Source organism: Penicillium verhagenii (genome assembly GCF_028828195.1).
Source record: "Penicillium verhagenii strain IBT 33310 chromosome Unknown utg000002l_segment0_segment0, whole genome shotgun sequence".
In the NCBI taxonomy this organism is placed as follows: domain Eukaryota; kingdom Fungi; phylum Ascomycota; class Eurotiomycetes; order Eurotiales; family Aspergillaceae; genus Penicillium; species Penicillium verhagenii.
Window position 1 is genome coordinate 1,960,216 of NW_026643166.1, and position 24,669 is coordinate 1,984,884.

The window sequence follows — 24,669 nt, forward strand, 5'->3', positions numbered from 1 at the left end:
GGAAACCAGTCATCATGTCTCGGGTACCTTTTCTAGGGAGGTTATTTTGGTAAGTGTTCAGTGGAACTTAGAGCTCCGAGTACCACAACATGGTTTAGAGATCTCGGCAACTAACATTTGAATGTCGCACCTCTTTAGGTTCGAGTATCTAGCATTGCTAGGGTCTCTGATCCTGGTATTCCTCGAGACTATCATTCATCTCATCACATTCTGCCTTCGTGAGTTAAATCGCTTGTCTACCGCGTGCTACCAACTGACGTGCAGCCAGCATCGCCGATAATCCGATTTTGCCACGACCAGTCGAAAAAGATCTTCAATGTATTCATCTCAAAAGAAGCACAGGATACTCGCACAAAGGAAGAAATCCTTGCTTCATCCATCGCTCAGGCGTCCGACTTCGTCGATATGTGCGCCCTGTTTGGATACGAGGCTGAGGAGCACATCGTCCAGACTACCGATGGATATCTCCTTGGGCTGCATCGACTAGCCTACCGAAGGGGGGAAGAAAATATGCGAGTCAATCAGGGACCTGGCTCAATCAACAAGAAAGTCGTCTATCTTCATCATGGTCTCCTCATGTCAAGTGAAGTGTGGGTCGCATTGACCGATGAGCAACGCTGCCTTCCCTTCCAGCTGGTCGAAAAGGGATATGATGTCTGGTTGGGTAACAACCGGGGTAACAAATATGCTAAGAAATCCATCCAATTCTCACCTGGATCGAATGAGTTTTGGGACTTCTCCATTGATCAGTTCGCCTTTCACGATATTCCCAACAGCATTGAGTACATCCTCGATGTGACTGCCCAGCCATCTTTATCGTACATTGGTTTCTCGCAAGGTACCGCACAAGCTTTCGCGACACTCTCCATTCACCCACTTCTCAATCAGAAGGTTGATGTCTTCGTTGCCCTGGCACCGGCAATGGCACCGTCCGGCCTGCGTAATCGCATCGTCGACTCTCTCATGAAAGCCTCTCCAAACTTCTTGTTCCTTCTTTTTGGTCGACGCAGCATTCTTTCTTCGACAACAATGTGGCAGACAATTCTTTATCCCCCAATTTATGTCCGCATCATCGACACCGCCCTTTCAGTTCTTTTCAATTGGCAAGGTCGCAATATCACCCGAACCCAGAAACTAGCCGCTTACCTCCATCTTTACTCTTTCACGAGTACAAAATCAGTTGTTCATTGGTTCCAAATTATTCGCAATAAAAACTTTCAGTTTTATGACGATGAGCTGCAAACCCCCTTCAGCATCGTTGCCAGCGAGCGCTTCTACAAACCCGTGAAGTACCCAACCCGCAATATCAAGACACCAATTGTGCTTCTTTATGGTGACAGCGATAGCCTTGTTGATATCAATGTCATGCTACAGGGCTTGCCTCGTGGGACTGTCGCCAAGCCTATACCCACTTATGAGCATTTGGACTTCTTGTGGGCCGCGGATGTAGACCGACAGGTCTTCCATCATGTCTTTGATGCATTGGAGAAACATGGCGCGAAGAATGTCAATGGTGTTCATGTTAATGGCGTCAATGATATCGAACAAACCCCAACTACTTTACTAGAGGACAAGGCCTCTGTCCCAACGCATGCCTCGAATAGCTCGCTGCCAAGGCATCGGACAAACTTGGGGGTTGACCCTGCTTATGGTGCAGCACCTTAGTCTTTTGGTTGTTTCATTATTTCAGAGCTACTCATGTAGTACATCTGCATTCTTCTCACGCACATACCCTTGGCATATAGGCCATCTGCACTTTGCTTTTTCAATTTGTTGCTTTTGCTTTTACTTTTTGATTCAATGCTTTTTTGTTTGGAAAACAACATACACGACTAGGTATCTACACAATACAACGGGCTTTTTGGCCTTTGCGCAACCCCCTGAGAGGCTACTCACTTCAAGTTACATCATCTCGCTGGCATTAGGTATCAGGTCATGTTATTTCACTCGAAATAGGAGTTGGGACTAAACCATATAAGCACCTCCGGTGGCGCTGAAGGTTTGACCAGTCAGCCACTGTGATTCGGGACTTGCAATAAATGCTGCGATGTTTGAAATATCTTCTGGAAGCCCGACTCGACCCAGTGGAGACCACTTTGACAGCAGAGTCTCGATTTGCTCCGGCGTCATCTTATCCCCACCAGGGAAATACGAAGCTGAGTTCTCATCATACATATCCGTCTTAACTCCACCGGCAGCAATACAATTGACAGTTATATTGCGCGGGCCGAAGTCCACAGCAAGACACTTGGTCATACCTTGAACAGCAGCTTTTGAGGCAGCATAGACAGCGTGATGGGGAACACCCTAGGCCAAAGTCATCAATGAAATTCATTCCAAGGTTCTTTGTTAGCATACTACATACCTTCACTGCCGAAATTGACGAAGTCAACATGACCCGCCCATGATCCGCCATATACTTATACGCCTGTTGCGCAACAAAATACTGCCCCTTAACATTCACGCCAAAAACTCGATCAATATCTGCACCCGTCGTCTCCGAAAGATCGGCAAAATATTCGATCCCCGAATTGCTGACCGCGATATCCAATTGGCCGAATTTCTCCATAACCGTCTTGAACATGGCGCTGACTTCTTCCTCTTGGGACACATCCGCTTTCACCGTGATGGCAGTTACGCCAAGCGAACGTACCTGTTCGGCGACAGCCTCTGCGGCCGTCGCTGATGAAACATAGTTGATAGCAAGGTCCGCGCCATGCTCAGCGAGCTTGATGGCAATTGCGGCGCCGATGCCTCGACTTCCTCCGGTGACTGCATATACAAAGTTCAGTTTCGGTGAATATGGTGGGATCAATACGGGATGAGAAATTCATACATACCAAGGGCTACCTTTCCGGCCAAGTTCTTGTTTACGGACATGCTTTTGGTGGGGTGTGACAGAGTAGATTTCGTCTGGATGAGGGGGTTTCTAAGGGAGTCCGCCAGTTTAGTAGCAGATCGTCGCTTTGCAGCTGAACAATCGGTGAGGGCTGTACGGACATCTGGAGTATGCAGCCGATGGTCTCGTTTACATGACTTGTCACATGCAGCCCAGCCGCAGTACAAATAGATTGTGGCTTGAGCTTTTTTTTCTGTCCGTGCGACCTGAATGCATGGAATGACATCCTGGCGGTGGGTTGGTCATTCAATTTAGATCAAATGATAGATGTGATAGTAACTAGCTATGACATGGCTCGTCCAAATTACTACTACTTTGCTCTTTTTCTTCCTTTTCACCTCTTGCAAGAAAGAGTATGAGAGTCAGTGCTACGATTGTGAATACTAATCATGATTATAATTGCATCAGTCTCAGCTCCACCGAACTTAGTTTTCAGGTAATACCAACATACCTGGTGCAGCAATGAAGCTTTTCCGGAAGATCACCTCCACTGATTTGCTAACGTCGTCGGGAAGGGAAGCAGCATACCGACGGTGCTCTAGTATTTCCTTCACCATCTTCCAAGCTTGTCAGTCCCACAACTTCAAATATTCAAGATGGATTGGACTTACACTCAGCCCTTGCGGATTTCCTGCAAACTTTGTTTTCAAGGCGTTCGTAAAGTTGCTTCGAACTAGCCACGCTGTAACAGATACACCCACAACAGTCCCAATCTGTTGCATAAGGTAGTATGTGGTGATTAATCTGGCGGCATAGTCTTTTGGTGAATGGGCGGATAATGCCACAAACTGGGTCGAGAATAATATGCCCAATCCCACTCCATGGCCGAAGTCATAGACAAGTTCCCATAATGATGGGTAAAAGAAACACCATCGAATCGTAATCAAGATGCAGCTGCCGATGCATAGGCAAAGACCAAGCTGAGTTAATCTATAGTATCGGCTAGTTCTGTCATATCAGGTTAGTCTCCGCTGGTTCATTTGTATTTACACAATAGCCATGGATGTGAGTAATGGAAAGACGAACTTTTGCATGTATCTTCCTGCCAAATATCCTCCGAGGGCACCTCCAAGTGCTGAAGGTACTAGGCAGGCCGATGCTGGTTTGGACTCGACGATGCGCCCAGCTTTAACTAGACCGGTCCGGATCCCCTGGCACTTTCAACCCTGCCTAAGGAGATTTTACTCCACCTGTTAGCGTTTTGTCTCTCCGAGCAGATAAATTGGGTGGAATTTCGACTGACACGTCTCGATCAAGTCACCGGCGACATAATTGGCGAGCATGTGTTTTTCTTGCCCCGGATAGAAACGGTTATGGGCAACCTACGCCGAGTGCGTGGACAGATGCTTGACATCATCGCGCAAAGCCCCGCTGCACCGAGGACCTCCTGCTTCCGATTATCTCTGTGGCCACGCATGGAGCCCCTGCCGTACGCCAATCACTCGGCCCTTTCCCCTTTAGCTACACTGCCCACAATGCCAACCCTTGATTTGTCGTTTTTTGTACATAACTTGGGGAACTATTTTTCAAATTAGAGCAATGTGTGAATGAAAGTCTTGAGGATCAATAATAGGTCTCCTGGTCTACAAGCCATCAAAGCTCTTTTGTTTTACATTCTTAGCACTTGAGATAAAAAGCAGTTCATATTGTCTCATTCAAAGTAGTACATACACCCCAAATTACAATCAATACATTGCCCCAAAAATATTGATTCAGTAATATTCAAAGCAAATGACCTTTCACTCGCTACGGTTAACATTGACCAAATCCGCCAGGTCACCTCTGGAAACCTGACTCCATTAAATAAGCATACCAGTCATTTATTCCTAAGACGATCTCAGAGCCTAGTCAAACAAGCGCAGCCGGGCTACTTGCTGATCGTGGCGAGCTCGGAGGCTCTCCCTCTCATTGCTCAGTTGCACACCAGCCTGCTTCAGGCAAAGGTTAACGTCGATCGTTTTATCGCACTCGCGGTGCTTCGCCACGCACAACTCCCATAGGCGACGGTAGATTCCGACCAGTCGAGAGGCCTAAAAGGCGAGCTTCGGGTCGTCACGCTCGAGATCTGCCAGAGTCTCTAACTCTTAGGAATCACATGACCATGTTTGTCAATGCTTCCTATTTAGTTCTAGTTTGCAGGCTGCATCTTGCTTCTTCCTTTCTTTCCCTTCCTCGAACAAATCAATTCATATTCATTCTTTTGCTTGTTCTTCCTCGTTAGTTTCTATGAGGTTATGAGCCCTCCTTTTCTCACTTATTATCGCTGTAAATCAATAAGTTAAGCGAATTTAAGCTAGATTCTCTTTCCTAGGGCCCTGTTTTGATGCTTTCTAGCAGATTCAGCCCCCCCCCCCCCCCCCCCTCACCCTATTTTATTGCTTTACGCAGATTCAGGATCTTCCTTCACAAAAATACGAGGCAGTAGCACAGCGCTAACAACCTCAACATGACGGCGTTTTCTGTTGATTACAATATAGAGGCCCTCATTGACAAACCGCACAACACGGACACTGACAACAACTGGAACAATATTGCCATCGCTACTCGAACCGACCAAGGAATGGGCCTCACAGTCGTCAAACTGACGATCAATCCACTGAAGAATCCTCTACAAAAAGCGGAAGATTATGACTCTTAGAAGAGGATTGTGCTTACCAACCTCAAACACCACCAAATAGACGGCCTTATTGACAGTGATCTTCCAAGACCGGCGAAGAACGCTAGTACAGCAAGTGCATGTCCAAGGCATCCAAAAGCATTAGTGAATGGCTCATCGCCAACATCAGTACCCAGATCTATGTGCAACAAGATTCAAGCTCGAATAACCGAATCTCTACTAGTCTTTGCCGACGATATCTGGAAAGGAATATACGAAGAGATGCGCGGCTTCGGCATACACTAAGAGATGATGCAATGAGATGCTTATGCCAGTCTTAGAAGGGAAGACTTGCCAACAATAGCTATTATTATTAATAAATATTATGCGCAAAACATGAGGCTGAAGGAACGCAAGATGGGTGTCGAGGCTTATTATACAATGATAATACTCTTGTTTCAAGTTCAACAAGTCGACGTACGTGACATGGTTCTACAAGCAATGAAAGAGAAGAACCTCACTGCACAGACGTTCATATACAACAACTTCTGCGAGTATTCACAAGATTTGAAGGGTCGAGTCTTAACCAGAGAAGGAGAACAGTCTTCCTCTTCTATTCCTGCATTGAATACAACTTCTTCTTCTTCCAAAGACTCAAACAAGCCGGTTGAATTGAAGAACAAGCCACCAAAAGGAACTTCAAACGACGTCCATTGCGTGAATCAGCATAGTTGCTTGGAATACTGCCCTCGGAATTTCCCTCATTATTCCACTCCTGGTGTGTAAAATGGGCCCTAACGACAGCCTTCCTAAACTCCCTACGGCAGGTCCGACGTAAAGTGACTGATATTATATAGGCCAGATGCAGTCTTGTCTTAATATTACCTTGGATACTTATTGTGACTCTTTAACGCTAGCCCTAATTCGGCCTTAAAGTCTATTGTATCCTTACCTCGATAGTAATAGGTGCTCTGATGTATTATTTAATTGACTAGGGGTCTTTCTACTACTAGTTCCTACTTGGAGGAATTTATACTAGATTGGTCTGGGCTATCACAATATATCTATATACTATATGGCGCGATAGGTCGTGGCGGATTACCTCCCGATAAGCCCTTATATGGTCTTTGAATCAGCTCTTATGGCTTAATATTATGGTGCCGGTAGAGTAGGTGGCTCATCCAGGGTAGTATGTATAACTCTAAGCACTATACTATATAGGATTTAGGGTATACTTATAGCTTCCTGTATTCTATATAGCTTCGGTAGAAATTGTATGAACTATATCAGAAGCACAAATAACCTATATAATACGAATAGTTACCCAGCCTCAGCTAGGTATAACAAAAATAATCACACGAGCTGTGGATCGTATATAGGAGATAATTCACTTTATAATATATATGCTAGGTCCTATAGACACTCATCTCCCCTAGGCCAGTACGGAACTGTTATCTTTGTACTAGAAGATATCGGACTTTTCTGTATATTGCCATTTATACGGCATCTCGTTCAAGAGAGTTAAAGTCGGCGGAACACCGTGCAACGGCTAGAAGTTCTATAGCAAGTGGAGCTGAAGGATTTCAGTACATGCTCCATTCTTTCACACACTGCCCGTTGTCGTGCTGACCATAAAGACCACCCCCACTGGATCGGGGATGAAATCTCACAGATCCTGGAACTCGACCGTATGTTTGACCGAAACGATTGTCCCGAGAATGGTCATAGAGATGACCCGGGGTTTGATGTGAGTGGAGCCTTTCGTGTCGATTATATCAGGGGTGGGCTGACTCAAATGCAGATCCTGCAATTTACCACGCACATCCTAGGCGCTCGACCCGTGGATCAACTTCGTTATCGCAACCGCACGCGTTTGAAGTTTTGATTCAATGTTGGTCATCTCCATCGATTAGTCATCACACGTGGTGCCTTACTTTAAGCGAGGGACGACGATGTCCCGATTAGGAAGGCACGGATCATTATGTCTAGTATCTGTCACATAGACCGTATCCTTGTTAAATATTTATTCGTTGCTGGATCAAATGAATAGTTGTTTTTATCAGCAGTAGATCCCCGAATTTCAGGCCCCCTTTGCAGAGTCTATATTCAAATGTTATGATCTAACACCTCAATTATTTTCTTGTTCTTGACATAAATATATAATACATCACATAAACGGGTTCTCTATTCGACGGAAGTCTGTGTAATTTTAAAACATGCATCTTCCATCTTAAAAACAGTACAGGATTGACCCATCCGAATTCATTTATATTGGAGTGTGAGGTCAGGCGACCCCCTCCATTTGCTCCAACGCGTGCACACATGCATAGGCAAGTCTTAGCTAGATATCTCTGTCTTTCTTTCTCTCCCCTCCAGACCTCTCGGAATACAGATTTTTTAATCCATTTCGTCCGTTTCCCGGTTACCGCGATGTATCCCTCCCTTTCTGGCCGACAGCAGGATCCAGCTGCCGCCAATTTACCATTCAATGGCCGGATTTTTAGAACGGACATCTTACCCTTCCTCCCCTGGGTTTTTGATTTGAGTCTAAGAGAATAGATTGCTCCCAGTTGCTACCAGGCTATGTTACTGTTTTGTGCATGAAAGCTGCATGAAGACAAAAATGCGCGTTCTCCCTTTTTCTTCGCAACTTCAGAAAGAGCTCTCAAGAGTAGGCATATCTGCGTAATTCTGGGCCAGCGGAACTGGGCAGCGTGCAATCCTCGTTAGGCCGCGCTAGAAATGCTTAGGAAAAGCTTGAAGATTGGAATAGTTAGTTCGTCTGTGGATGCCTTGGGCGACCTAGGTCGACTTTCAGATCCACTTTGCAGATTTTTCTGAGCAGTGGCCCGTCAACAGGTTCGGACGGTTCAGTTCCCGTACGGGTATTAAATACACGGGTACCCTGTGACAGCTACCATGCTCATATCTACAACAATGTGGTTAAGCCCCCGTTTGTATCTACTTTCAATTGATTGAGTACTCTCTGACCTCGCAGTGAGCATGCCTACCAGTATTATCCGTCCAAACCCCGACGAAATGCCAAAATCTATTATGAAACCCTCTCTGCGAGGCATTTGTTTTGATGCTTCAGATTGGGAGCAGTTACCTGGGACTCCAATTCTCAGTATCCTACAGTTGAAGTTCCTATCAGAAGTCAACCTAAAGGATAATTCAACAGTCTCAGTTCTCTGGCGAAAGTCTGTAGACTTTGTGTCTACGATCCAGGGCTTCCAAGGACTCTTTTGGGCGCCAGTCAACCAAAGCACAGTCATGGTCTTGATTCAATGGGAGAATGGTCCAGCCTGGAGTCGATTCCAATGTTCATTGGGCTTCAGTATGCTATTAGGCTACCTAGAGCATGTTACCAACCGCTGTACGCAGCTTGCTCTTCCCGCTCATATTTCCAATGCTAGCTTTCGCCTGGAGCTATTCTCCTATGACTTCCCGGCCTCTGAAAACACGCCCGACGAACGACAATACAAATTCAAAGAGCGATGGAATTCATTATTTCGGCTTAACGCAATGAATGACCTGATATATGCTCGTGGAGAATGGGTGGAAGCGGATTTCCGAAGTTATGAGAAGAGGTTCGATGTTTCTTCTACGATAACAGAAGACTTCAAGGTTGAGAACCATTACTTTTCTGGTCTTATCCTCCGGAAGACTGGTATTGATTTGGAGATCCCCTCCAAAATTGCCGATCAATTTGCTATTCTAGCAAAAGAGGCAAATGGCTTGGTCATCTCTATGACAGAACAAATGCGCTACGAAGGATTAAATAATTCATCGCAAAAGACAGCCTGTGCTCCTCTTTCCGATCAACCAACTTGGGATTATCCGCTGCTGAATACACCAGTGATTCGCCGATGTGATCTAGAGGACTCGGTTCGTCTTGACTTCGAAGACGTGGTACACATAGAATCAATGAGACAGGCATACACGACTGGTAACAAACGAAGGGTTTCTAGTCCGGCTGGTAATTGGTTCCAAATGGGGTCGATGACACAGTACGAACTACCTTCGATGCATACTCAACGAACTCGTCAATCAGCCACTGTACTTGAAGTGATCTCTTTCCGCCTCTTGCACCAAACTCCCAATTTCGATAATCTATTTGCAGAACTTCGCGTTGCCATTTGGAAGCTCCGACATAAGCCTGGCGTCTACCGAGCCTCTGATCATAATGATCCCACTCGAATGTTCTTACTAGCTGGTCCGTATTTGGCTCTAATACTGTTCATACACTTTACTCACCAAGCACTAAATAGGCCTCGGTGACATGAAGAATGCATCAATAGAGGATAAAGAGTACTTCCACCAACTTATTCACGATTTCGAAAATGCATGCAGAGGGATAATTGAAGATTTATCATACATGCAAATCCCAGGTCCAAGCCTACCACTTTTGGATAACCTAGAGATTACAAGTTTCTATGTCTCAAATCGTGACCTTCGATCATTTGAATACGCATATCAGAACCTGCTTCAGTATGGCAATCTTTCACTACTCTTCTTAATCCTTTCGCTAATGATTCCATTCACCAGAACAACATGTGTCCAGAGGTCGTTTGGAGGTCTAGTAAGCGATGTCTGGCTCAATGCAGTAGATTGTATGGGTGAGGATTATGATGGAGATCTGCAAATAACCAAATATACGAGTATTTGGTTTTGGAAGAGTCGTTCAATTGGTCAAAAACAGTGGTACGCCGAGTTCGCCGAGCGTGCTCAGAATGAATACGAAAACCTCGGACATATCATCGACTGGCTTCGAACTGTCTGCAAGAGCTCCCATAATGTGTTTTTGAACATTACACCACACGACCCAGCGTTTGGGCCACTTTTTTCAAAGCGTTCTTGGTAGAGTATGGCTTTGACGGTGTGGACATTGATTGGTCAGTATTATAGACAGCAACATTCTTGCACATGTGGTAGCTATGTTCTGGTACAAACATGCATATATTGACAATTTTTAGGGAATATCCTGGAGCTTCCGATAGATATGGCACGGCTGCTGATTATGATAACTACGTTACTTTCCTTCAAAACATTCGTTCTTCATTGGGTGATGATTACGGACTTTCAATCACACTCCCAAGCTCCTATTGGTACCTTCAAAACTTTGACATTGCGAACATTTCAACTACAATTGATTGGGTGAGTTTGCGCCCTGATATGGCAGTCTTAAGTGTTTCCACTGATAGAGATAATTTGCAGTTCAATTTCATGTCCTACGATATCTATGGCACATGGGACAGCACGATTGCATCTATCGGATCTTATGTCTATGCTAGCACCAATCTCACGATGATCAATTCTGGATTGCAACTTCTCTGGCATAACGACATTGAACCTAGTCAGGTGAACCTTGGACTTGGATTTTACGGCCGCAGTATGTCACCCCAGTCTAATTTTCACGATTTGAAACATTATAAGGTTACTCCGCTAATCTCCACAGGCTATACCCTGAACGATACATCCTGCATTGATCCTGGATGTCCCTTTAGTACTGGAGGTATGCTAACATAGATTCTCAATGTTTTGACCGAATTATCTCAAAGAAACTGACTGCTGGTGTTAAAGGCAATGCTGGACCATGCACTGAGACCGAGGGTATACTTTCTTATACTGAGATCATGAATATTGTCAACGACTCCTCTCGAAACCCCACTGTCTGGCTTGACTCTACTGCGGCTGTGAAGATTGCTGTCTATGATGAAGACCAGTGGGTAGCCTACGATGATGATGAGACCATTCAAATGAAGATGGATTTTGCTAACGAGAGATATATGGGAGGGTGAGTGATCGTACTGTGTTTTTTTCTTTCTACCAGCCTACCTCAAGTGGTATATAGCTAATCCTATCTCTAAATTTAGAGTCTTTGCCTGGGCTGTCGACGAAGATAATGCGGGCGATCTGTCAGGTATCTATTTTGTTCTCCTCTCACAGCCTTGATAATTGAGCTAACATGCATTGGTAGAGACTATCTCCAACTCGACTGACGTATTTTCTGCTGAAGGAGATGGCAAGGTATACATCCTCCCTAAAATCTGGGATAGTGATTCCCCTGAAGTCTCCTGTCAGCCTCCTTGTACGTTCATTTTGCCACCATTTCCTTTGAATGAAACGCAAACTGTGACCTGGCCATCCGTTACCACTCCGGTGATTGTTAGTGCAGATGGAACTACTTCCACAAGTACAACAATCATCTCCGTTCCAGACTTCGTCGTGACTGGGCTTCCTTTCTGGCCTGTCACTGTCCCCAGCAACCCTACCGGCATGATGACCGCCGAGCAGAGCATTGCACCCCCAGCCATTACTTTGGTTTTCCCTCCGAACATAGCGTTGGGTCCATTAGTATCGACCAATTATTCAACCATCGGCGTTGGTACGATTACCGTGACTGTGGAAAACACCGCGACCATCACCAGCGCCCCTAGCACAACGACCGCGGTTGCAGCCGTAATAACTACGCCTACTCCTTACCCTGCAAACATGGAAAGTGGCTGCACAGAGTTCTACCTGGTGCAGAGTGGCGACTCCTGCTGGAGTATTGAGGAGTTCTACGGTATTGATACTTTTGACTTCGACACCTGGAACCCTAATGTGGGAACAGACTGCGCTAGTGGTGTCTGGCTTGACTACTACTACTGTGTTGCAAATGATAACCAGACTTCATCGTCGGCCACAGTAGTTGGGAGTGATGATGATACGACAAGCAGCACAGATGATGACTCCAAGACTATTATATCATGGGGTTCTACCTCCCATACTGTCACTATTCGACCGGGCGCCACATATACAGACATTACCCCCCAAAACACAATTCCTCCCATAAAGGTAAAAAGTGAAAAAACAGATAAGACTGAATCTGATGACACGGGAGACGACGATGACACGGGAGACGACGATGACACGGGAGACGACGATGACACCGGCGATGACGATGATGATACAGATGACACAGATAATACAGATAGCAGTGAATGTGAGGGATGTGGTACATTGGACTGTGATAACTGGGGCTGCGATGGGGAGTGCGGATTATTCGGGTGTGATGGAGGATGTGGACTGTGGTGGTGTGGGGGTGGCTGTGGACTAGAGTTTTGTGGCCCTGGCTGCGGCTCAACAGGTAAGAGCTTGATTAACATACCATTGGTGCACAGCGAAATTCTGAGTTATTTATCGCATAGGTGGTTGTCTAGTGGAGGGTGGCGGTGGTGGCACAACTGAAGACACACCTGAGGTTTCCGAGGATGAGGACTGTACTTCCATGGTGACAGCAACCATATGCACAGTCCTTGTGCAGACAATCTCGACAAGTGGAATGACTTCTGCAACTGTTAGCTCCTCCGTAAGTTCAAGACCCAGTCCAACTTGTATCTAATGTGAAGGCTGACTGACATCTTTACTTTCCTGTTTAGACATATTGTGGCCCGACTGAAGGATGTTCAGCCACTCCATCCACTACGACATCGACCATAACCACCACAGGAACCTACTTAACCGAGACCAACAGCTTCATGTATGTTTCCGAGCCTGTGGAAGATTCATCTCTGCTAGATGCAATCGCCAGCAGCATTGTGAGCCGGCGGAACGCCATGGATGCCACCCGCTGGGGATCGGTGACAGCAACTGGCACCAGTGCTAGTAGCTCCTCCACCAGCGCTTCCTCGACCAGCACTTCTTCTGCCAGCACTTCCTCTACCAGCACTTCTTCTACCAGCACCTCCTCTACCAGCACGGAGGACCAGAGCACGAGTACTTCGAGTAGCTCATCCAGCAGCGCCACAATTGAGGCCAATACTCCCCCAACTTCCGACTACTACAAGCTAAACATGTACTCGGATAGTACTTGCGGGAGCTATCTCACCGACGATGAAGGAAGTACAAGCGATGTTGGCTGTATCGCCTGGGTAACCTCCGGCGGCTCCGCTGTCTACCCTCTTTGACGAATCCGTTTTCTCGATCGCGGCATACTCAGGGGATTCTTGCGACTCGTCGGATAAATTGATGTCATTCAATTCAGGTACATGTTACGAGCTTGATATTGAGAGTGGCAAGGGAAGTTGGAAGATTACCAAACTATAAGTCCCTTTAAATCCCTTTGGGATTTACTATGTGCGGATTTGTGAATTAGTGCATGTATGTTTGGTTTAAAAGTTGTTCCCTTCTTAGTCTAGTACTTGCTAGTGAAAATAAACTGCAAATGCCAGACGGTATACATCGTTGCACTTACAACAGGCAGAGAAACCATGTATCCAAGGTTAAAACCAGTAATGAGCCATGTACTAGCCTTGGTGGCCCCGAGGTCCGCTGCAATATCAGAGGACGTGGAAAGAACGAACGAATCGTCAGATGAGGCCAGGAAGGCCGCTGTTGTTGAAAACCAATTAGCAATACCCTCAGGATTTGTCTCGTGTTGACATACAGAGAAGCATCACCGCCAAAAAGCCGGTCCCGATCTTCGATCTGGTCGTTCCATTTTCCACATCTTGGTCGCCGCCATCTGGATTTTGGAGAAGGGGCGACTCCTCCGTTGCAGCCATCTAGCGGTAGAACTGTCCTGGTTGAAAGAATCTTCGGAGGATGGGTGAGTACCTTTATCCAGCCTTGCAATCAATGATTCGAGCTCTCAGGTATGAAACTGCGAGGATGTATGATAAAAGTTTTCAAAGAAACATCAGAGAGTGCGTTCAATTGATGTTGCACATGACATTAATAGTCTCAAGTCCTTGCATAAAGTATTGCATTGCAACTCCACTCAAGTGCTTATCATTTTGAACGAATCGAATGATTTCAATGCTGCGAGTTCAAGCATATCAAACATTACTTCTGGCCCAAGGCTAAAGAGCAAAATCAAGGGGATCAGCCGCAAAAATATGGGATCAGCAGCCCAAATGAATTGTAGTTCCAATAGCACATGTGCATGGAGTCCATATTGGGTAATTGCTTATTCTTGTAGTTGAATTCAAAGCCACATGAAAATGTGGGTCTATAAGAAGCGTGGCTTCTTCAATTAATTCGTTATGTTTTCTCTGTACAAGCTGAGATTTGAAATAAAGCGAAGCTTATGCCCACATGCCTCTGCGGGGAATCGCAACAGCAACAATACCCTCGAATCGGTGCTATACTCCAAGAACATACAGATAGCCACACATTCCTTCCTGATTCTTCCCTCAACCCAAGGCTGCCATTCAGCCAACAAACACATATGGCCCATCCAATGAGCCAAAATAATGAGTGCAGGCGGATCTCTATTCCGCAAAAGAGCCAAGAAGTCACACTCCAACCTCCCCATAAACGACGCACAGTGCGCAGCATTAGGTCCACTAGGTTGCAACTTCACGAGCCTGGAAAGATAGCTCAAAGGCTCGTAATAAACGTTCGTTGCAGCAGAACTATTTTCATCGATCCCACACAAATCGGCCAAATCGGAATCTAGACCCTCGCGTCCGGTAGCTTCTGCTTCATCCTGTTTGAAGATTTTATCCCCCGTTTCATCAACGCCCTTGAATGCGTCGCCCCAGATACTGCCGGGAAGATAGGGCGATGCAAGCGTTAAAATGGCTTTCATGCCACTTTGTAATGCGAGCCAGTTCATCGCTTCAGGTTTGTTGGTGAGGACCCACGAGTCTGTTGGCTCGAATTGCTCGGGACATATAGACATTACGCCCATGAGCATGCATGTGGATAGAAGGGCGTCGATGTTATCTGGCTGGATTTTGCAAGATATGGCCTTTTGGTAGAGCTGAATTGCATTTTGCCAGAGATAAGACTCTGCAAGAGATCTTTCTTTACTGGGAGAAATCCGGTTGTAGTGAAGCATTCCTACGCCGAGGATGGTGTACATTAAGTGAGAACTCTGCGTAGACTGAATTAGATATTCAACTTGTCAATGGCGGAATCGATACTTACTGTGAATGCGACGCGTATCATATCGGTTCGCATGACATTGCGAATACCAGGAATTGCAACCGTATCAGTCGAAGCATTGATGAAATGCTGGAAAGCAATTGTGCTGAGTGGATGGCCGGATCTTCTATTCAGAAAATCATACTGACTTTTCCCCTGCTCTTGGTCAAAGTTCAGCGTATTTTGAATGCTTTTTGAAAGATTGTCAAGTGCGAGAGAGGGAAAAGTAGCATCTTTTGGAGAAGGTATCCCCAGACTATCTTGATTATTGCTGGGAATTTCCAATTCGGACGAATAGCAGCAGTCAACGCCGCGGCTTTTGCACCTTTGACATTCTGGTTTTTCTTCATCACACTGTATGAATCTCAGTCTTAGTTGTATGGATCTGCCGAGCTTGTCCATTCATGAAATACCTTAACTCTTCTCTTCTTGCATGTCAAGCAACCAGCTCGGGATTTTTTATGGGTTCTCCTTGAATGGACTTCTTGTCGTTTCTGCCCGAGTGGAGACACTCGGAATACGGTCTGAAGATTGCGGGCACCAGCATCATCCTTGAGGACACGAATATTCGCGGGCATGGCGTGGTCATGAAGAACAGATTATCTTCCCCTGATTTCGAGACTTGAGACATGGTATGAAATTCGTTATGAAGAGAAGGACATGATAAGGTTGCACACTCATCGCCACATCACGTGTTGAGGCTATGTATGCAATGAAATTTGAGGCTTCAATTGATACGAGGTTGGTCAGATTTAACATCCTTGGAGGATTACTTTCTACCAAGTAATTTGAAGACAAACGTGGAATATTCCGAACCCATTATTTGAATCTTTCTTTAATAATTTGACTAGCCATACATGCTGACAACATACAAGGTCCAACTGATCTAAAGATCTTTCACACGGTCAGACCGACCACCTCTCGTTAATGAATCGTTCATTGAAAACACAAAAAATGAAAAACAGAATCTCTTGTCCGGTTCACCAAACGCAAAGCACGGAGAACGCCTTCCAGAATTTCATAACAGAAGGAAGAAATTTCCAAGGTGAATATGACAGTAACACAGGCGGAAAAGGAAGAGAAAAAAATGTATGTATGAAGACTTGTCCCGAAGTAAGGATTTTACTCTTCATCAAGACTGAAATCAGTACCGTTTGCGGTGCTAGCATTGTCAAAATTGGAGTTGTTGAAGGTAAGCTTAAGCTTGGGCTGGGCTCCAGGGGTGCCGGCAGTCAAGGGGGTGTCGGCGCCAGTCGACTGACCGTCGCCAGCGACCGAGCCAGGATCATCAAAATTGGCAAACTGAGGGTGACCCTCGGTCTGCTTCCTTAATTCCATCAAGCATTTGCCCTGAGATAATAAGTTAGTGTGTGGTCAAGGAAAAACAGAGGGTAGAAAATCTTGCTTACCTCGATGTCATTTGCATCCTGGAACAAGATACTGCCATCTTCGTTGTAAGTTCGAGCGTTCTGGCAGAGCAGGTGAATATCGTTCCTGAACTCCCTCAAGCTCTGGTAATCATCGCGCTTCAACTTCTTTTCAATCTGATCCATCGCGATGGGATTCTTGATAATCATGTAGTAATCAGGGTACGTTGTCTTCGGTGGAGGCTTCATGAACGGCTCAATTATGGCACGTAGAAGGGGACCTTCCTCGCTATCAGAGCCCTCAGCTGGGATTTCCTGTTCCATCTCCTTCAGGGATTGGATGGTGCTGGAAACGATGCGGGTCAAGATGGCACGGTCGGAACTACTCAAAGTTTCGGGAGTCTTTGGTTGGCGGCCTCTCTTGCGCTTAGGCTGTGGGTTTTCTTCGATGGGCGGCTCCTCGGCCTTGCGCTTGGGTGGAGGACCACGACGACGACCCTGCTTTCGCTGAGGGGTCTCTTCTTCATCGGCAATAGACGGTTCGGGCTCGGGTTCTGGAGAAGAATCGACATCGGCTCCTGATGCTTTCTTGTGCTTCTTATCCTTCCTGGCTGCACGTTCAGCGGCCCGGCGCTCGTTCTTCTCAATAACTTGCTCCAGAGTGAGTCGACCCTCTTCGAGGCCCTCCATCGCATCTAAGAACTGCTGCTCAGATAGACCATCATCATATCGGGTGATCTTGCGTTCACGAGCACCACGGCCATAAACCTCGGCCTCGACTTCCTCGGTGATAGGATTATCCTCTTGCAGATAGATATCCGGTAGCTCATCCTCGCACATGAGACGGGGGAAACGCTTGCCGGGGCCATACTTGTCGCTGGCCAGTCGCGCCTGGTCCATTTCTTGGAAAATCTTGATCTCATCCTCAGAACGAGCCATGATTTCGTTCAGATCATCATCATCCATTTCGTCTTGTTCGCCCACTTGATCTGCAGCTTCCGCAGTATCCAGAAGGGTCCGAAGAAGAGCATCACGCTCCTCGTTGGTTGACTTGTTATCGAACTTTCCGGCTTGAATGACCTTGCCATCCATGTCAAGCTTGAACTGAGCGCGTTCCAAAATCTTCTCCTCGACGGAATTGGAACTGATGAGTCTCAAAATTCGAACTTCGTTCTTTTGACCGATACGGTGAGCACGATCTTGGGCTTGCAAATCCTGGTGAGGATTCCAATCGGAATCATAGATAATGACAGTATCGGCGGTCTGCAGGTTAAGACCTAGACCACCAGCACGGGTGGAAAGCAAGAAGCAGAAGTAATCGGAACCGGGCTCATTGAAAACCTTCAAGAGGTCTGATCGATCATCGGATTTGGTGGAACCGTCCAGACGAAGGTACTTGAGGCCGCGCATGCGCAGGAAATCCTCCATGATGTTCATGATTTGAGTCATCTGGAAGAACATCAAGACACGGTGACCAGTGGCACGGAACTTGGGCAGGATACGATCCAGCAACTCGAATTTACCTGCCGTTCGCCAAAGAAGGTCGTTGGTAGTCCGAGCAGGGTTCATCTGATCTTCAACGGGCTCGAAGACGAAGGGATGGTTGCAAAGTTTCCGCAGCTGCATAAGCATGTTGCTGAGACCACGCATACCAGTCTTTCCACCCTTGCCGTCGCCAACAGCAATCTTGTTGTGAGTGACAAGTTGCTTATACAACTTGGCTTGCAAGGCGGAGAAACGACACTTGACAACGCGCTCTTGCTTGTCGGGCAAATCTTTCTCGACGTCCTTCTTCAAACGACGCAGCAAGAATGGACGGAGAACCTTGTGCAAACGACGAATCACAAGCAACTGTTCTTCTTCGCTCAAGTCCATGCGGTCCTGGCCACCAGTGTTGGCAAACGGTGTGTTGAACCATTCATCGAACGACTTCACAGATTTGAAAATATTGGGGAGAACAAAGTTCAAAAGAGCCCACAGTTCAGGCAAATTGTTTTGCAAGGGGGTACCAGTCAGAATAAGACGGTATCTGCTGTTGTAGTACGACGAAAGAGTGCTGCTCAGCTTGGAGTTGGCGTTCTTCATACGGTGACCTTCATCGACGATCATATGAGTCCACTTGATTTTGCTGAGGATGGGTCGGTCCTTGATGATGTACTCGTAAGTAGTCAGAAGGACCTGGAAGTTACCCCAACGAATCTGCTGTTGTTGTTGCTTTCGTGCATTCGGGGGTCCCTTGTACACGACCTTGACAACCGATGGGGCCCATTTATCGAACTCAATGTTCCAGTTGGTGAGGGTACTGAGGGGCACAATAACCAAGAAGGGACCGTTGTTCCTCTTCTTTTCGATGATATGGGTGATCAAACTGATGGTCTGAATGGTCTTTCCAAGACCCATCTCGTCTGCCAAGATACCATTCAGGTTGTTGTTGTACAAGGAAATCATCCACTGGAGACCCTTGATCTGGTACTCCTTCAATTGGCCACCGACCAGGATGCTGGGCTGTTCTGTAACCTCCTCCCTGATGCGATGAGCCACAGCGTAGTAATCAATGGTCTTCTTGTTGGGATCTTGATCAGCCTCATCAATCTCACTGTTGGCGATCTCTTCATCTTCTTCCTCCTCTTCTTCCATTTCTTCATCTTCGCCGTAGCGCTCGGCCTGGTTGCGTTGTTGTCGTCTAACTGATGCAGCCAATTCTTTCAAGAACTTGTCGGTCTGGTTCAGCAAGTGTGAGATACGAGAATCCTTGGCCTGGCCAAGAAGCTTCAGGTATGTCTCCTCATCGTTAGCCTTAAGAGCTTGGAGACGTTGCTTGGCAGTGCGCTCCACACGTCGCTGCTCTTCGCGCTCCATATGCTGGTGATGCTGAACCATCATCCGGCCAAGTTTCTGGGATCGAGAACGGGCGCCAGCTGAGTGGCTCATGAGCTCAGCGCCATGGGTAAGGATGGCCTGGATCTGGTCGAACTGCTTCTTCTTCTCCCGAGTCTCGCGGGCATCACGCTGTTGCTTCTCGAGATTCTCAGTAACCCGAGCTTCACGAAGCGAGGGCTTCTTCAGACGACGATGAACGGAACGATTAGCAGTCATTCCTTGGCTATATTGGAACATCTCACGAGAGACGACGTCCCGAAGCCGTTGCTGCCTGGAGTATTTATCCAACGCCGCAAGCTCATTGAAAATGCGGATCTTCATCGAATCGTCGCGGGAGGGCGTGTCATTATTGGCAGTGTCCCAAACACCGACAGAAGCCGACATTTCAGCAAGCTCAGCTCGCCGGCTAGCCATTTGATGGCCAACGACCTCTTGACGGCGCGCACGAATTTCCTGCAGATCAAGACCATAAGGCCAAGAAGCTGGTACTGTGGGCCGGTTTCGGCGAATGCGATATTTGTGATAGTTGACTTGCTGGCGCAGAATATCTGGTTGTTCGAGGGTGCTGTACCATGTCTTTTCGGGAGGAACATCGCCGTTGTTCGCAGCTGGCTCGACCGAGCCTTTCTCGGCGTCGTTGACAATCTTCTCTGCTGCAGCAACCATCCTCGGCCGGGATGGGGCGACCACGGATGTAAATTCCTGCAGGCTTTGCATGTCGGCTGGAGTCAGGGATTGATTGTTCTTCGCCTTTTCATGCAAAAGCTGTTGGTGTCGGTAGAGTTCGTATTGTGCCTTGCTCCACGGTCCATTTCCGAGCGTTGCACTTTTCTGGACAGGCATCTGGGGCTGAACTTGCTGAAGTCCAGCGTTGGGTGGGATCGAGGGGTTCTGGCCTGAAAATATGGTCAGCGATGGGCAACCAAACAAACCGAATGTGAGATGCGCAACGAGGCTTACCCTGAGCACCATTGGCGGCGGCAGCTTTTTTTTGCTGGTAAGCCATGACTTGTACGTAAACCGAAAGGAAGTACTTGTAAGTTTCTTTTTTATCGGTGGGGAGGTCGTCAACACGGATACCCTTGGCATCCATGTGTGTTTTCATCTGACGGAGTTTCTGTGTCGAGGTTAGGGAACTTGAATAAACGGGGGGAACTGAGGGAATTAAGGTGGTGGTGTATGCATTCGGGGTGGTGAGAAATCAGGAAGTTCCGATTAGGGTATGGAGTTATTATTACTTACGTGAAGGATGTCTTTGACTTGGTCGCCAGTCAAGTTTTGCAATGGGTTCGCGCCCTGTGCAGAATTGGCGCCATTGGCTGACGCCATATTCGGCGCTGACTGAATAGAGGCCATTTTACACGTGGGTACTTTCAATTCATAAGTGGTGATAGAGTGATGGTGGTGATATAGAATTGAAAGGGACGCGGAAATGGAGTTGAATGTCGCGGACTCCACTCAGTCCCTACTGGAGGTCGCGACTGGACACCTAGGGGTGGTAAGGTGGTGGCGCTGGGCAGGGTGGGAATGCGACCAAAGGGGGTTGATTGGGAAGTCGAGGGTAGCCAAACGTGGTTGTGGAAAGCCCTTTTGGTGATGAGACGCGCTGTTTTAGGCGCGTGGTCGGCGGGTTCGGAGATGCGATCGATGGGATTATGGGGGGGGCCGGCGGGTACTGGGAACAAAAGGGGATAAAGGGAATTAAATGGGGTAAGCTGACACGATTCACAGTAAGTACCTGAAAAAAGGTGAAAGGCAGTAACTGTGGGGGGACGGCGTGTGGCCGTGGATGGGAATGGGGATAGAGGGGACCGAGTTGCGCGACTCTCTCTCGGGGAAACCTGGGTGCTGCTCCTCTGAGTTGGTAACAACAGGAAGGAGGAGATTTCAGTGTGAGTCACGTGGTGTATAGCTGATTCAGCCGATTCCACCTGGTCTGTGCTGAACGCAGTCACCATGTCCCTCTTAGTATTATTCAGACCCAATCATATTGCTTGATTTGCCATCAATGCAATCAATGCAAACATTGAACAAAGCAATCTAAACCCGCTGTACGATACAATTCAAGTCCCTGCTAGTACACATGGAGTACACATGGCTTCGTTCAGGAGAATTACACACTTTTCAAATTACCAAAACCAAAACTTGAAAATATAAAATCACAAGGCGATACCTTAATTCTAACTGTGCAACTCGCTGCACAAACTATTGAACGAATCAAACCTCAGGTATGAAACAGCTCGCGTGACAACGTCTTCATTCCAAATCTGCATTCCCTCAAAGAAAATCCTCGAGGCTTCTAACAGTAAGGCAAATCTGTACAGAGATGACATATGGGAAGTATTAATAAGGACTGACAGACAAAACACTACAAAAAAAAAGAATAAGAATAGTAACCAAAGAAATCGTTGTTTACCACGAAAAGCCCAAAGCTCACACCCCAACTCCTTCAGTATAGAAAATATCTGCCTTGTCACTATGCAGTCGGCGCAGTGGACAAGCTCCGCTTCATCGGAGGGGGCGGGGGAGGGGGCTTCTTTGCACGAGATGGGGGAGGTGGTGGAGGGGCTTTTTTGCTCAGATGGCTCGCATTCAAGGCTGTAGAACTGGCTTGCCGAGAAGGAACATTGCTACCGTGTGATGTGGCTGGGGAGCATGATCGATCGCCATACATGCGTTCTGGGCTGGAGCGACCATACGACCCATAAGAGCTCACTTCAGAATCGGCATATGGATCAGCCGCTCGAGTGTTCAAGTAAGTGCTATTGCGACGATTGGCGAGAGTCTCGCTGGTTGTTCGTTGAATCCACTGTGATGCGACTGGGGAATGCTCCTGTCGAAGCTGGGTTGGTCCTTCGAAAGTGGGGACTCGACTCAAAGCCGGACGGGAGTAGCTATTGCTGATGGGCTGGGGTTCTCTCTGAACTTCTCTTGGGAAAGAGTCGGCCAAAGTGGTCGACACGGTTCTAGTTGATCGGATAGTGGGCCGGCTCTCCACCGAATTTGTCAGCTCTTCCTGCACGGGCTCGTAGCGCTCCTGGTATGAGTGTGCAGTATTGGAGCGAGCTCGTGTGGGGCGACGTGGTGCTGGGCCTTGGCCGGACCTAATAGTGCAAGGTTAGCGCGGGGATTCTCCCAAAAGTTGGCTATTTTTTTTAAAGGGGGCACTTACCCGCCAGGCCATTCATTTCTCAGTTGCAGAAGTGCTTCACGGCATCGGTCGTGGTACTCCAGCTGGGCATCCAAAAATGTGCCCAGATCCATCACGCTGTCAACTTCTCCCTCCTTGATGTCCTGCATGCGGCGGAGTACCTCGTCGTTGGCTTCTTCGTATTTAACTTTCTGAGTGCGAAGTTCCTCTTCCACTCGGAAATCCTCTTTCTTGGCCTTTTCCATCTTAGACAGCGATGTGTCGTATGCTAGTCGTCGGCTGTCCAACTTCTTGCGAGCCTGTTGGTATTCTTTCATTTGCGTGAGAGACCTCTCTTGGGACTCAAGCCAGCTTGAAGTCGCCTGTGCAATGTAACTCTCTTGAATACGAGCAACGCGCTCCTCGGTCCTTCCAAACACTAATGCGATTGTTAGTCTTGTTAATTCCGACACGGTCTTGCGATCATAAGTTTCAACTCACTGATCAGGCACTGCCCGTATTCAGAATTTCCATCAAAATCCTCTCCATGGGTGACCATGCTACTTCCCAGGTGAGCAATTGGCAGGGTCTTTTCCTTATCGTCTCCCTCGGTGCGCTTCGAGATTGCCTTGACGTAGGCGGTCATGGACTTGTGAATGTGATCAACACCTGGTAAGGATTAGAGTGTCAGCATTTTATTATGATCGAAAGGTCATTCCACCAAGTATTATTTACCTTCATGGCGCACGCCCATCTCTGTCTCCATGGCCTTGAAATCATCCGATTGACATGTTTTGGCCTCACCACCCATGCGCTCTCCCGCCCATTGCTTGAAGCGACCGATTCTCTTGTTCACGTGCATTTTGGAGGTGTGTGTGGTTCTGGCAGGTGATTGAAAAATGAACGGGGAAATCAATCACAAATTAACCGGCGAAATTAACCGTGAGGGCGAAACGAGTAAAGTAGCGATGGAGGAAGTTGGGTGTAGAATGGTCTCCTATGAAACGATCGCAAAGTGGTCTGAAAGCAAAATACAGATGCGGAAGTTCAGATCAAAACGAAGGGTATATTTTATTTTGGGGGTAGGGAGATGTGGAGGGGAAGAGAGAGAGAAAGGGGAGGTTGGGAAGGAAAGCCGGGGCAAGGGAGAACTTGATATGATAATTTCTACTCCGTACAAATTGTATGGAGTACGTACTTCACATTTACCCCATCCAATCTGAAATTGAAATTTTTTTGGAAAATTCGAATTTCAAATATTTCAATTAGATCAATCTATCCTCATGGCACGCAATTGATCATTGATCATTGACAAAGTTTCTCGAATTTTCCCCCTAAAGCGTTTCACTGCATGCAGAGATACAAAATGCTGTCGATCGGTGGGGAATGCGCCTCAAACAATGAATTCATTGATAGACTGCTTTGCAATTGCCTCGCCACTGATCTCATTCGGTTTCACTAGAAAGAAATACAGTAAATACAATAAATACCCCCTTTAATCTCTATCGACAAGGTACAATAAAAGAAGAGAAAACAGAGACAAAAGCAAATCAAGAAAGAACCAATGCCCCCCCCCCTTATCCCGAAATTAGGCAATTTGTTTCAGATTGGGCTCGACCATCGCGGTTAAAGGTGACACGCGTTAGTGGATCCCAGTGGAGATTCGATGATTCCAATTGGAAGACCAGGAACTTCTCCCGGATCTTCATGCTATAATTATCTTCACAGCAAAAACACGCCACCGTCAAGGAAACAGGGTCCTGTGGATAGACCAGATTTCAATCCATCCGGCCAATTAGGTCATGATATTGGAGTTCATTTTTCTCCCAACTTGCTTCGTCTTGCCGATCGTTCAACATTGACTCCATGTAAACTTTGTCCC

At 47.0% G+C, this 24,669-nt stretch overlaps 9 protein-coding genes across 9 annotated transcripts; 4 read left to right on the forward strand and 5 right to left on the reverse strand.

The window, feature by feature from the left end:
* Window positions 1-14: 14 nt before the first annotated feature.
* Window positions 15-1,665, forward strand: N7466_000713 (sterol esterase; the record flags this gene model as incomplete). The annotated part of the gene is made up of 3 exons (XM_057160111.1): window positions 15-49; window positions 139-218; window positions 269-1,665. The coding sequence occupies 3 exons, from the start codon at window positions 15-17 to the stop codon at window positions 1,663-1,665; spliced, it is 1,512 nt and encodes a 503-aa protein (XP_057026359.1).
* Window positions 1,666-1,965: 300 nt separating this feature from the next.
* N7466_000714 (uncharacterized protein) lies at window positions 1,966-2,880 on the reverse strand (the record flags this gene model as incomplete). Its single annotated transcript, XM_057160112.1, has 3 exons — window positions 1,966-2,307; window positions 2,366-2,772; window positions 2,841-2,880. The coding sequence occupies 3 exons, from the start codon at window positions 2,878-2,880 to the stop codon at window positions 1,966-1,968; spliced, it is 789 nt and encodes a 262-aa protein (XP_057026360.1).
* Window positions 2,881-5,345: 2,465 nt separating this feature from the next.
* N7466_000715 (uncharacterized protein) lies at window positions 5,346-5,537 on the forward strand (the record flags this gene model as incomplete). Its single annotated transcript, XM_057160113.1, has 1 exon — window positions 5,346-5,537. The coding sequence occupies one exon, from the start codon at window positions 5,346-5,348 to the stop codon at window positions 5,535-5,537; it is 192 nt and encodes a 63-aa protein (XP_057026361.1).
* Window positions 5,538-8,498: 2,961 nt separating this feature from the next.
* N7466_000716 (uncharacterized protein) lies at window positions 8,499-9,776 on the forward strand (the record flags this gene model as incomplete). The annotated part of the gene is made up of 2 exons (XM_057160114.1): window positions 8,499-9,715; window positions 9,767-9,776. 2 exons carry the CDS (start codon window positions 8,499-8,501, stop codon window positions 9,774-9,776), a joined length of 1,227 nt encoding a protein of 408 aa, XP_057026362.1.
* Window positions 9,777-10,670: 894 nt separating this feature from the next.
* Window positions 10,671-13,447, forward strand: N7466_000717 (glycoside hydrolase; the record flags this gene model as incomplete). The annotated part of the gene is made up of 6 exons (XM_057160115.1): window positions 10,671-10,887; window positions 11,079-11,292; window positions 11,372-11,418; window positions 11,476-12,627; window positions 12,689-12,849; window positions 12,920-13,447. 6 exons carry the CDS (start codon window positions 10,671-10,673, stop codon window positions 13,445-13,447), a joined length of 2,319 nt encoding a protein of 772 aa, XP_057026363.1.
* A 227-nt stretch (window positions 13,448-13,674) lies between these two features.
* N7466_000718 (uncharacterized protein) lies at window positions 13,675-14,044 on the reverse strand (the record flags this gene model as incomplete). The annotated part of the gene is made up of 2 exons (XM_057160116.1): window positions 13,675-13,871; window positions 13,927-14,044. The coding sequence occupies 2 exons, from the start codon at window positions 14,042-14,044 to the stop codon at window positions 13,675-13,677; spliced, it is 315 nt and encodes a 104-aa protein (XP_057026364.1).
* A 470-nt stretch (window positions 14,045-14,514) lies between these two features.
* Window positions 14,515-15,988, reverse strand: N7466_000719 (Zn(II)2Cys6 transcription factor domain-containing protein; the record flags this gene model as incomplete). The annotated part of the gene is made up of 3 exons (XM_057160117.1): window positions 14,515-15,369; window positions 15,414-15,764; window positions 15,824-15,988. 3 exons carry the CDS (start codon window positions 15,986-15,988, stop codon window positions 14,515-14,517), a joined length of 1,371 nt encoding a protein of 456 aa, XP_057026365.1.
* A 544-nt stretch (window positions 15,989-16,532) lies between these two features.
* On the reverse strand, window positions 16,533-21,013 carry N7466_000720 (putative RSC complex subunit (Sth1); the record flags this gene model as incomplete). Its single annotated transcript, XM_057160118.1, has 4 exons — window positions 16,533-16,760; window positions 16,820-20,553; window positions 20,618-20,774; window positions 20,900-21,013. 4 exons carry the CDS (start codon window positions 21,011-21,013, stop codon window positions 16,533-16,535), a joined length of 4,233 nt encoding a protein of 1,410 aa, XP_057026366.1.
* Window positions 21,014-22,133: 1,120 nt separating this feature from the next.
* On the reverse strand, window positions 22,134-23,649 carry N7466_000721 (uncharacterized protein; the record flags this gene model as incomplete). The annotated part of the gene is made up of 4 exons (XM_057160119.1): window positions 22,134-22,761; window positions 22,830-23,226; window positions 23,289-23,456; window positions 23,523-23,649. The coding sequence occupies 4 exons, from the start codon at window positions 23,647-23,649 to the stop codon at window positions 22,134-22,136; spliced, it is 1,320 nt and encodes a 439-aa protein (XP_057026367.1).
* Between the last annotated feature and the right edge of the window lie 1,020 nt (window positions 23,650-24,669).